The sequence below is a fragment of the Protobothrops mucrosquamatus genome, unplaced genomic scaffold (genome assembly GCF_001527695.2).
Source record: "Protobothrops mucrosquamatus isolate PMUCROS unplaced genomic scaffold, P.Mucros_1.0 scaffold3330, whole genome shotgun sequence".
Classification (NCBI taxonomy): domain Eukaryota; kingdom Metazoa; phylum Chordata; class Lepidosauria; order Squamata; family Viperidae; genus Protobothrops; species Protobothrops mucrosquamatus.
The window spans coordinates 65,545-77,368 of record NW_015389320.1 but is presented as its reverse complement, the minus strand read 5'-3'; the positions used below and the strand labels follow the sequence as shown (position 1 = coordinate 77,368).

The following is an 11,824-nucleotide window of genomic DNA, read 5'->3' as shown; positions in this document are numbered from 1 at the left end:
GATAGATAGATAGATAGATAGATAGATAGATAGATAGATAGATAGATAGATAGATAGATAGATAGATAGATAGATAGACAGACAGACAGACAGACAGACAGATATGAATGGATGGACGGCTAGACAAGACACATATAAATACACACACTCTCACACATACAGACACAAAATAAACCTAAAGAACACATTACATACAACCAGATCAAAGACAATGTCGGGTGCACGATTCTAAAAATTTTAAAATCAGTAAACAGCTTGCCTTGCAAGAAATAAAACACCTTGTTAAGTTTCAACCATTATCATATTGAGCATGTTGCCTATTTTATTTGCAGTGTTTTAGGGTGGCACAACACCTAAGTAAACAGAATAGCCAAAGCGGATGTTACTAATAACAGTACTTTAAAAAAAAAATAGCCGAAATGCAACTTAATAATATTTTAGGGAGGATGAGGCTCATGAAGGCGGCATCCTACTGTGTTCCGGCAAGCTATTAAATGTTCTTTTATTTTTTTACAATTAAACCATTATCTTTATCACTGTCCTGCCTTTTCTGTTGTTGTTAAGGATAATTTTTTTTCAAACACTACATCCCTGACTGCTTCTGTTGGGAGTTTGCAGTGTCTCCCCCCCGGACACACAACCACGGGTCCAGCTTGCTTCAACTCTAAAGCAAAACAAACCACATTGTGGTTGGGCTCTTTTGTGTGAACCCAACCAGGGTTGATAAAACCATGGTTTATGGCTCAGCATGTTGCGGCCAATATGGTTTGTCAGCCAAGCCTGGCTCAGGGCAACCTCATCCAAGGCACAGAATTGGACAGATACCCCCGAGTTGCCTTCCCCATCCTTTCCCCGGTCCCAAAAGCTTCCCCGGTGGAATATCTGCCTGTCATTGCAGCCTACAGGGAGAAGCCCCTCCCCTCCCCTCCCGCACCCGAAGCCCTTCCCACGTGCCTGTTTTCCCTTCCAGGCGTGGGGAAAAAAAAAACCTTTCCAACCGGGGCAACCTCGGCGTGGGAAAATTCAAAGGCCACTTTCCCACGGGAACCGGAACCGGAAGAAGCGGTTTTCCTTCTCTTCCATTTTTTGGGGGGGGGATTTGTTTCCCAGCGCTTTCTCTCTCCGCCTGCGGAGGGTTGTTTTTTTTTCCCCTGCCCCTCCAGGAATTCAAACTCTCTCACCTTAACTGTTTGGCGAAGAATTGCTGGCTGACTTGGCACAAGAAGGCTAAGCTAACATCTACTGTAGTTGACTCGTTTGTGGTAAATGGGAACGTGCTGCCCCCCTGGGCCAGGGGTAGGCCACCTTGGCTCTTTTATGACTCGTGGACTTCAACTCCCAGAATTCCTGAGCCAGCCATGCTGAGGGGAAAGGGAGAGGTTTCCAAGCTGAGCCAGGCTGGCTCAGGAATTCTGGGAGTTGAAGTCCAAGAATCATAAAAGAGCCAAGGTTGCCTACCGCTGCCCTGGGCTGTTTTTAAAAAACCTGGGGGGGGGAGGGTGTTATCTGGAATTTTAAGCTCGAAGTATTATTATTATTATTATTATTATTATTATTATTATTATTATTATTATTATTATTATTATTATTATTATTATTATTATTATTATTTTATTATTTTATTATTATTATTATTATTATGGATCATCGCACAGTCAGCCAGATGTTCAGACTGGATTTGGCATTTTGTCTACCTATCGAGTCCTTTCCCAGGACCTGGGATAGGCAGATGTGGATGTTTGATGGTATTACAGATATCGTTGCAGGATGGAAGCAGTTCCTAGTAAGGCCGGCTTTTGCAATTGACTAATGGTGAATTTGTCAATGCCAACGGTGTTCAAGTGGTGCTCCAGTTGTTTTGGGATTGCACCCAAGGCGCCTATTACTATTATTATTATTATTATTATTATTATTATTACTACTATTACTACTACTACTACTACTATTATTATTATTCATGATGATGGTGATGATGATGATGTTGGAAGGGACCTTGGAGGTCATCTAGTCCAACCCCCTGCTCAGGCAGGAAACCCTATACCAGTGATGGTGAACCTTTTAGAGACCGAGTGCCCAAACTGCAACCCAAAACCCACTTATGTATCGCCGGGTGCTGGGTGGGTGTGGCCCACTTGGCGGGCGCAGCTACAGTGGGCATGGCAGACTGGGTGAGCGTGGCCACTGGATGTGTGTGGCTGCAGTAGTCATGGCAGACTGGGTGGGCACGGCCGGGGGGCGTGGCCACCTCGATGTTGCTTATGAGGAGGGACACCTGTGGGAGCTGGACAGGGCAGGGTTGGGGGAGATCCAGGGGGTCTCTGGCGGGTGGGATGGTGGGCTCCCCAATGGCGGCTCCAGGCTGGCTGGTCTTAGGCCAGTGATGGCGAACTTTTAGAGACCACGTGTGCTGGGGTGATGGCGCGTGCCCACAGAGAGGGCTCCGCGTGCCGCCTCTGGCATGCGTACCATAGGTTCGCCACCACTGCCCTATACCATTTCAGACAAATGGCTGTCCAGTCTCTTCTTAAAAACTTCCAGTGTTGGGGGCAACATGCTAGACATAACCAATTCCAGCAACCGTTTCTTATATGTTTTAGCCTCCAGTCCCCTAATCATCTTTGTTGCTCTTCTCTGTACTCTTTCTAGAGTCTCAGCATCTTTTTTACATCATGGTGACCAAAACTGGATGCAGTATTCCAAGTGTGGCCTTACTAAGGCATTGTAAAGTGGTACTAACACGTCACGTGATCTTGATTCTATCCCTCTGTTAATGCAGCCCAGCACTGTGTTGGCCTTTTTGGCAGCTGCAGCACACGGCTGGCTCATATTTAAGTGATTGTCCACTAGGACTCCGAGGTCCCTCTCACAGTTACTACTATTGAGCAAGTTACACCCTATACTATACCTGTACATTTGGGTTTTTCTTGCCTAAGTGTAGAACCTTGCTTTTTTCACCATTGAATTTCATTTTGTTAGATAGCGCCCAGTGTTCAAGTCTGTCCAGACTCTCCTGTATCCTAAGCCTGTCTTCTGGAGTGTTGGCTATTCCTGCCAGCTTGGTCTCATCCACAAATTTGATGAGTTCCCCATCTATCCCCTCGTCCAAATCATTGATGTTGAAGAGCACTGGGCCTAGAACAGAGCCCTGGGGCACCCCACTACACACTTCCCTCCATGTAGATGCAGTTCCATTGAGGACCACACGCTGAGTACGGCCGGTCAGTCAGCTACAGATCCATCTGGTGGTGATGCTGTCTAACCCACATTTTTTTTCAACTTCAGGATCTGGCCTTCTAAAAAGCATTCAGGGTTGATCTCTTGTACTCACAGGATTGTTGCTGGGGGCAAAATTAACAAAATAACAAGAGTTGGAAAAGGGACCTTGGAGGACTTCTAGTCCAACCCCCCTTAGCCAAGCAGGAGACCCAATATCATTTCAGACAAATGGCCATCCAATCTTTTTAAAAGCCACCAGTGACAATAAGCAGAGCCATTCATTCCCTGCCAGTTTTAGGCAAGCGGCACCTAAACCAAGATTGTCAGCTTGAATCTTAAATCGTAAACCAGTTGTTGTTGTTTTTAAAAGAAGTCCCACCTCTCTGCCAGAAATGGACTCGGCCACTTCACAAGTGCTACCCTCTCCCCATCTGCCAATGTTAAGCAAGCCCACCTGCCACAGGTAATCCTGAGCCGGCGTGGCTCAGCTTGGAAACCTCTCCCTTTCCCTTCAGCATGGCTGGCTCAGGAATTCTGGGAGTTGAAGTCCACAAGTCATAAAAGGGCCAAAGTTGCCTACCCCTGGTATAGGTAGTCCTCCTAAAATTGGGTGTTACTTATATTGCCTTGCTTCGCAGTGGAAATTCTGGCCCAATAATGGCTGTAGATCAGACATGTCAAACACAAGTCCCGGGGGCCGGACGCGGCCCGCGAAATGGTTTCATGTGGCCCGCGAAGCCATCCTGGAAACAGTGAAGGAACAGCCCCCGTTGCCTTGGCCCTGGCCCAGGCCGGCCGGGAGCCAATGTACAATTTTGTGGTGGCCATGTTGGCACTTGCCCCAGTGGACCATGCCTTGGCACTTGCCCCGGTCCCATCCCCTTCCGCCAGAGACCCTCAGATCTGTCCCACTCCTGCCCAGGCCCCCCCATAGGCACCCTTGACGCGAATGATGTAGAACTGGCCACGCCCGCCCAGTAGGCCACACCCACTCCATCCAGGCCCACCCATTAGGCTGCACCCACCTGCCCGCCCAGGGCAACCGCAACGCTGATGCGGCCCTCAGTGAAATTGAGTTTGAACACCCCTGCTGTAGATTGAGGACCATCTTTACTTAAGAGACAATTGGTATACTATTCACCAGCCATTCTGCAATTTCCCTCATCCTTCTCCATTGTTTTACCGGCATCCCGATAAGTCATCACTGTCATCCTTTCCACCAATCGGTTTTAAGTCTTTTATCAGTGGGCTGGTCTTATTTTCCTTTTTTTTTTTTTTTAAAACCATCGGATGGAGCAATCTGTCAGGTGCAATCCCGACATCTGCCTGTCCTGCAATGCAATCCTTTTCTTCTGCAGCCTTCAAAGAAAGGGGTAGGGGATGCTGCCACTCAATCTTTCCCAATTTCTCTGTGAGTTGTGCTGATACTAGCCCTCAAGGTGACACAACACATAGGACAGAACAGGAACACCGTTATTTGACTTTCTTGATTAAAAAAACAAACAAACTGAAGGTGAAGACTTAGCTTTTTCCAAGGGCGGGAAGATTCTCATCAGATCTCAAAGACTTCATAATAATAATAATAATAATAATAATAATAATAATAATAATAATAATAATAATAATAATAATAATAATAATAATAATAATCCAGGCTCTTCTTAAAAACCTCCAGTGTTGGAGCATTCACCGCTTCTGGAGGCAGGTTGTTCCACTGGTTAATTGTTCTGTCAGGAAGTTTCTCCTTAGTTCTAGGTTGCTTCTCTCCTTGGTTAGTTTCCACCCGTTGCTTCTTGTCCTGCCTTCAGGCGCTTTGGAGAATAGCTTGACTCCCTCTTCTTTGTGGCAGCCCCTGAGATATTGGAACTCTGCTATCATGTCCCCCCTCGTCCTTCTCTTCGTTAAACTAGACATACCCAATTCCAGCAACCGTTCCTTATATGCTTTAGCCTCCAGTCCCCTAATCATCTTTGTTGCTCTTCTCTGTACTCTTTCTAGAGTCTCAACATTTTTTTTAACATCGTGGTGACCAAAATAATAAAAAGTTGGAAGGGACCTCGGAGGTCATCTAGTCCAACCCCTGCCCAGGCAGGAAACCCTACGCCATTTCGGATAAATAGCTGTACAGTTTCTTCTTTAAAACTTCCAGTGTTGGAGCATTCACTGCTTCTGGAGGCAGGTTGTTCCACTGGTTAATTGTTCTAACTGTCAGGAAGTTTCTCCTTAGTTCTAGGTTGCTTCTCTCCTTGCTTAGTTTCCACCCGTTGCTTCTTGTCCTGCCCTCAGGCGCCTTGGAAAATAGAATTTCTATTGCTAAGCCAAACTGTTGTTAAGTACATCATTGTCAGAACTGGCACCTCACATTCGCCTTACACCTTTGCTTTGGTGCCGGTCTGCCATGAGCTGCAGGGGCGCCCTAATTCCCTCCCCCCCCTCCCCGACTTAAAATTAAGCTGCCGACACCAAAATCCAATTTAGAAAGACTTTATTAAATCTGGACGAAAGAGAGATCTGAAGAGAAAGAAAGCAGGGTGCAGTAGAAAAGAACGATTAAATAAAAGTAGCTTCTACGACGCCTATATTGAATCACTATAAGCCAAGGTCCATTAACTTGCATCCGACAGCATGGATCTCCATGTGCGTTAAGCCAAAGACGAGAGAGAAAGGAAATAAAAAATGCCTGCTATTACTTTGAGGTAAAGGGGGGGTGGAGGGGGTGGGAGGAAGAGGAGGAGGAGGGCTGAAAGGAAGGGAGGAAACCCCACCAGTCGGAAGCTGGTTGAGCCCTCCTGAAAGAGAAGTGGCTCACTCATCCTCGCCGAAGCGAGAAACCAAAGGGGATAGACGGGCTCGCTCTGGTAGACCCTCGGCGTGACGATTCCAGCAGGCCTTCCTCTCGCGATGCCAAATTCATGGCTGCCTTTGGGCCGCAGACCTCTGCAGCCACGTGTCTCCTGGACAGGGACCGTTTTCCTGATAGGGGACAGCGCTTTAGGATGGAACCCAACTCGATTCCATCCATCCCATGACCAGAAGTCTGCTCTCTTCAATGTCCATTCCTCACTCCCCCCCCCAAAAAATGCCAGGCGCCAAATCAACACCCTGCAGCAGCTCGGGAGAAATCAAAACGAGCAGGAGCACCCAGCCGGAACCGGAGCGCGCCAAAATGTTCACGTTGAACCGGTTATAGGGTACATGCAATCAAAACGTTGAGTAGTGCTGTTCATTAAATCAACTCACTTAAAATATGTTTTTTTTTAAAAAAAAAAATCTAAGAGGTAAGGAAAAGGGGGGGAAAAAACCACAATGGCAATAGAGACAATCAGTCCTATTCGCCTTCATACGATCGGGACTACCTCCCCCAAAATAAAAAAAATCATTGTTTTGTTCCGGCTGTCTGTTAAGCGATGCAGCCCTGGAAGTCAACAGAGAAGGTACGACGCCGTACCTGGTGGAAAAAACAAAAACTAATATAAAGGCGAGAGAAGAGCTTTCCGCCTTCTCCTGCCAACGAGTCTTTTCATGCACGAGGAGTTCTCTCCCATCGGCACTCTCCCATCGGCACTCAGACCATCTGTCTCCGGGCGTGGATTTTTTCATGCTTGTGGAGGTTGGAACGATGGCCGAAGCATTTGCCGCAGACCATGCAACGGTAGGGAGTCTCCTTCGTGTGGGTCCTCTGGTGAGCAACGAAAGCCGATTTGTCCCGGAAACTTTTGGGACATTCGGGGCACTGATAGGGTTTTTCTCCCGTGTGGATTTTCTCGTGCTGAACCAGCCCGGCGTTCTGAGAAAAACTCTTCCCGCACTCCGCGCAGTGGTACGGCCTCTCTCCGGTGTGGGATCTCCTGTGCTTCCGAAGAGAAGACGCATCGCCAAAGCTCTTCCCACATTCCACGCAGACGTACGGCTTTTCTCCCGTGTGGATCCTCTCGTGGACAATGACGTTGGCCCGGTGCCGGAAGCTCTTCCCGCAAACCGAGCAGGGGTAGGGCTTCTCTTCTGTGTGGATCCTCATGTGGACGTGGTACGCGGAGGTGTTGCGGAAGCTCTTCCCACAGACGGGGCACTCGTGCGGTTTCTCTCCCGTGTGGATACGCTGGTGCCGGATCACGTCGAACTTGTGGGCGAAACTCTGCCCGCAGTCTACGCAGTGATACGGCTTCTCTCCCGTATGTGTCCTCTGATGAGCCAAGAGCCCACTTTTCTTGCTAAAGCTTTGTTCGCAGTCCGGACAAGGGAAAGCCTTCTTTGGCACGTGGCTTTTTTCGTGGGCGGTCAGTTGCGAACGCTGGCTGAAGCTCTGCCCGCATTTGGAGCAAATGAAGGGTTTCTCTCCTGTGTGGATGCTCTGGTGGGCCACCAGCACGTCTATCCCCGAAAAGCTCTCTCCGCAGTCCCAACAGGTGTACGGGTTCTCCACCGAAGCTGGAAAAAGAAACAGATTCGCCTGCTACTTTACCTTCGCCGGTTTGGGACTGATCTATGGACACACCTTTCGTAGGATCCAATCTGAGCTGGTCACTGGGACCAGAGGTTTGTTCTTCCTAAGTTTTCAGCCTTGTGCTGGAGCCCACTTCTCGTTCTCCAAGACACATCCTGGAGATTGACAATTTCCCTGAGGATGGGCTCCAGCCCACGTCCGGAAGCTTGGAAGGACAAACCTCAGGTCCCACTGACCGACTCAGATTGGATTCTGTAACGTTATCCTGGGACACGGATATTTCCCTTCACACAGCTTATGGTTCAGGATCCTGGGATGCGTTCGGCACTGCTCTGTCGGAGAGCATCCAAGGTGCTGCAACTCGCCTAGAACTGGGGGGGGGGGGGGAAGGAGGTATTCTTTACTTGCCCCAAAGGCTGAAATAAGGAGAGGCACTTTATAACGTGGCTGTCAACGCTGCAAATACTGTATATTCTTGCTTTGACAATATGCAGAACTGTCTGGTATTTTTATAGCTAAACCAGGCAACAGGGAAAAAGGGAGGAGAATAAGGAAAGCCAGGGAAAAAGAAACTGGAAGTAAATCACATCTTCCAAGTTAATTGGAAGATGTGAACCATGACCCCAAAATAAGGGGGGGGGAAATGCTTAGTATGTATATGTGTAACGGAAAAGAAGCCAGATCTAAGCATTTCCACCATGCTGTACTGACGTCTCTGTAACCTTAATAAATGCTTTTAGGAAAAAATATGCCTGAAAGTCCTTTTAAGTGTTTCGTTGATCAGACACATGACAGTGGCTTTTGTCTCTGCCAGGGAAGCAGGAGGCTTCCAAGGAAAGGCCCCAACTGGAGTCAAACCACTGGTAGTGCCAGCTCAAAGCTTTTTGTAAACTCGGCAATGCCACGATTGTTTCAAGAGTGCAGGGGCAGCTCTGGAAAATCTACCCCGCTCAATACTGGCCTCTTTATCAAAACTGAATGACGATTAAGTGGCAGCTTAAACAGAGGGATGGTACTGAAGGTATTTTAAATGGAAATTGAGTTTCATGATCCTGGAGCAGGGAAAACAACATTCTGGAGGTCAGGAGGGGAATTTGTGTGTGTGTAACAAAGCAAGTGGAAAAGCAATGTCACAACATCACTGGAACGGCTAGGACAGGGGTAGGCCACCCTGGCTCTTTTATGACTCGTGGACTTCAACTCCCAGAATTCCTGAGCCAGCCTGGCTCAGCTTGGAAACTGTTGTGGCTCCGTCCTGTGGGTCCCTCTCATCGGAGGAGGAAGGCTCTGAACATGAAGGAGAGGAGATGGCCAGGCCTCCCTCTCCAGGACCTTCCCCTCTGGTGCGGCCTTCGGTGCCTTCCGACGGAGNGAGGGACAAGCGTGCGCAGCAGCTAAAACGCCGTGCCAGAGATTTCAGCTGAGTCACTGGGCCACACCCCACAGGCTATATAAGCAAGGGGTGTGCCGTTTGAAACTCTTGTGACGAACAATTTTGCTGAATCTTCTGTTGCAGCACTCCGGCAATTATCCTGGACTTGTCTTGTGTTTGTATTGTGTTATCAGTAAAGGTCTTGGCAGGCAGCCACGGAGTTGCTGCCAAGTGTTTATCTGTATTTGGAAGTGCTGAGCAGTCTTTTAGCCCTCGGCTGACTGGTTGGGGGGTGTGAATCGGACGGGGGACAGAACAGGAAACCTCTCCCTTTCCCCTCAGCATGGAGGCAGCTCAGGAATTCTGGGAGTTGAAGTCCAGAGTCATAAAAGAGCCCAGGTTGCCTACCCCTGGGCTAGGAAGTGTGGGGAAGAATTCTGCTTTTTATGCCAATTTTTTTTTTTTACCTTTTACCTTGTTGTTTTGGGTTGAAAGGCTGGGAAATCCTTACCCAGTAAAGGGACATCCTCTTCTTTGTTCTCCCTGAACATCGGCCATTCGCTCGACTCCATCGGTGGCCCCGCAGACCCATGGAAATCCACAGTTGCCTCTTTGAAGGGCCACAGACCCTGAAAAAGCAGTCAGACCCAACATCAACAGCAGCAGAAGGAAGGAGTGAGAGATTAAGGAGGATCTGGCCCCTCTTGCCAGCCTAACTCTACGCCTAATCCTCAAATACATCCTTAATTGGGAAAATACGGTCTGTCTACATCAGGGGGTCTTCAAACGTGGCCCTTTTATGATTTGTGGACTTCAACTCCCAGAATTCCTCAGCCTGGCTGAGGAATTCTGGGAGTTGAAGTCCACAAGTCATAAAAGGGCCACGTTTGAAGACCCCTGGTCTACAGATAAGTAGTCCTCGACTTATAGCCACAATTGAGACCGGAATTTCAGTTGTAAGTTGAGTCATGACGTGACTGGATCCAATTTTACAACCATTTTTACAACAATCGTTAAGTTGAGTCACTGCAATCATAACCCAAGTCATGCAGTGGTTGTGGGCGAATCGATGGCTTAAGCCGTGGCAGGTTTCGATGTTTGGTCGCAAAAACGTTGCAAATCACGATCAAGTGTCCATGGATGCTGCAACCTGTCACAAATGTAAATTGACTGCCAAATGCCCAAATTGTGATCATATGGCGGTGCGGAAAGGATGATGGTTGTAAACTCCAATTTAGGTTGTGATTAACTTTTTTGAAGGATGCTATTAATTCAAACCATTGTTAGTTGAGGGCTACTTATATAGTGGACACCTTTGTGTGCTGGACACTTTATTATACTGCCTAGTATATACGATGGTATCTGTATAGGCCAGGTATAGGCAACTTTGGCTCTTTTCTGACTCGTGGACTTCAACTCCCAGAATTCCTGAGCCAGCCATGCTGAGGGGAAAGGGAGAGGTTTCCAAGCTGAGGCATGCTGGCTCAGGAATTCTGGGAGCTGAAGTCCACGAGTCATAAAAGAGCCAAGGTTGCCTACCCCTGAAATAGGCAGTCCTTGATTTGCAACCATTTGTTTAGTGACCATTCAAAATTACAACGGCACTGAAAAAAGCAACTTGTGACCCTTTTTCACACTTACGACTCTGTGGTCACGTGATCAAAATTCAGATGTTTGGCCACCGACTCATATTTACGACGGCTGCAGTATTCCAGGGTCGTGTGATCCCCTACTACGACCTCCTGACAAGCAAAGTCCATGGGGAAGCCAGATTCACTTAACAACCGGGTTACTAACGTAACCCCTGCAATGATTCGCTTAATAACGGTGGCAGGAAAGGTCGCAAAATGGGACAAAACTCACTTGACGAATGTTAACGAATTAGCAAAAAAGAAATTTTGGGCTCAAATGTGGTTTTAAGTCCAGGGCTGCCCTGTACTGCTGATTTTTCTCAAGGATGGGACGAGAAAGCAAAACAGAAAATCAGCCCAGATGACTTGGATCATCTTATCCAGACATGTCAAACACAAGGCCCGGGGAGGGGGCGGATGCGGCCCGCGAAGTGGTTTCATGTGGCCCGCGAAGCCATCCTGGAAACAGTGAGGGAATGGCCCCCTCTGCCTTGGCCCTGGCCCAGGCCGGCCGGGAGCCAATGTACAATTTTGTGGTGGCCATGTTGGCACTTGCCCCGGTCCCATCCCCTTCCGCCAGAGACCCTCAGATCTGTCCCACTCCTGCCCAGGCCCCCACAGGCACCCTTGTTGAGAACGGTGTAGAGCTGGCCACGCCCACCCAGTAGGCCACACCCACCCCATCCACGCCCACCCAGTAGGCCGCACCCACCCTGGCCACACCCACCCGGCCCCGAGGGCAACTGCAATGCTGATGCGGCCCTCAATGAAATTGAGTTTGACACCCCTGATCTTATCTCTACATCCATCCTGATGGGCTAAGATGGCAACTCCCAAGAATTCCCATCTGGCAAAGCTTCTAGGACAGTGGTTCTCAACCTGTGGGTCGGGACCCCATTTGGGGTCCATCGGCCATTTCACGGGGGTCTCCAAGCAAGGCTGTCCGCCATTTTTTTTGCCCACCATTTTCCCCCCCTTTTCCGGCGGGTGCCTTACCTCCCTTGGGCTGGGCCAGCTGGTGGTCGGCCTGCTCCGTCTCTGCCGCTTGCCAGCTACGCCTCGGCCGGCGCAGGGGGCGGAACCACGCATGCGCGGCGCTCCCGGGCAGGGAAAGTCCTCGACTTACGACCGGTTGGGTAGTCCTCGACTTACGACCGGTTT

The 11,824-nt window shown here is 48.8% G+C and overlaps 1 protein-coding gene across 1 annotated transcript in view; it reads right to left on the bottom strand.

Annotated features, from left to right (window-relative positions):
* LOC107297482 (zinc finger protein 345-like) overlaps positions 1-11,824 on the bottom strand; it is a 21,140-nt gene that overhangs the window by 5,946 nt on the left and 3,370 nt on the right. Inside the window, exons 2-3 of the mRNA XM_015826846.2 lie at positions 9,544-9,661; positions 6,931-7,644 (exon numbers count right to left, since the gene is read on the bottom strand). Coding sequence (XP_015682332.2) covers positions 6,931-7,644; positions 9,544-9,661 — 832 coding nt within the window. The remainder of the gene's footprint in view (positions 1-6,930; positions 7,645-9,543; positions 9,662-11,824) is intronic.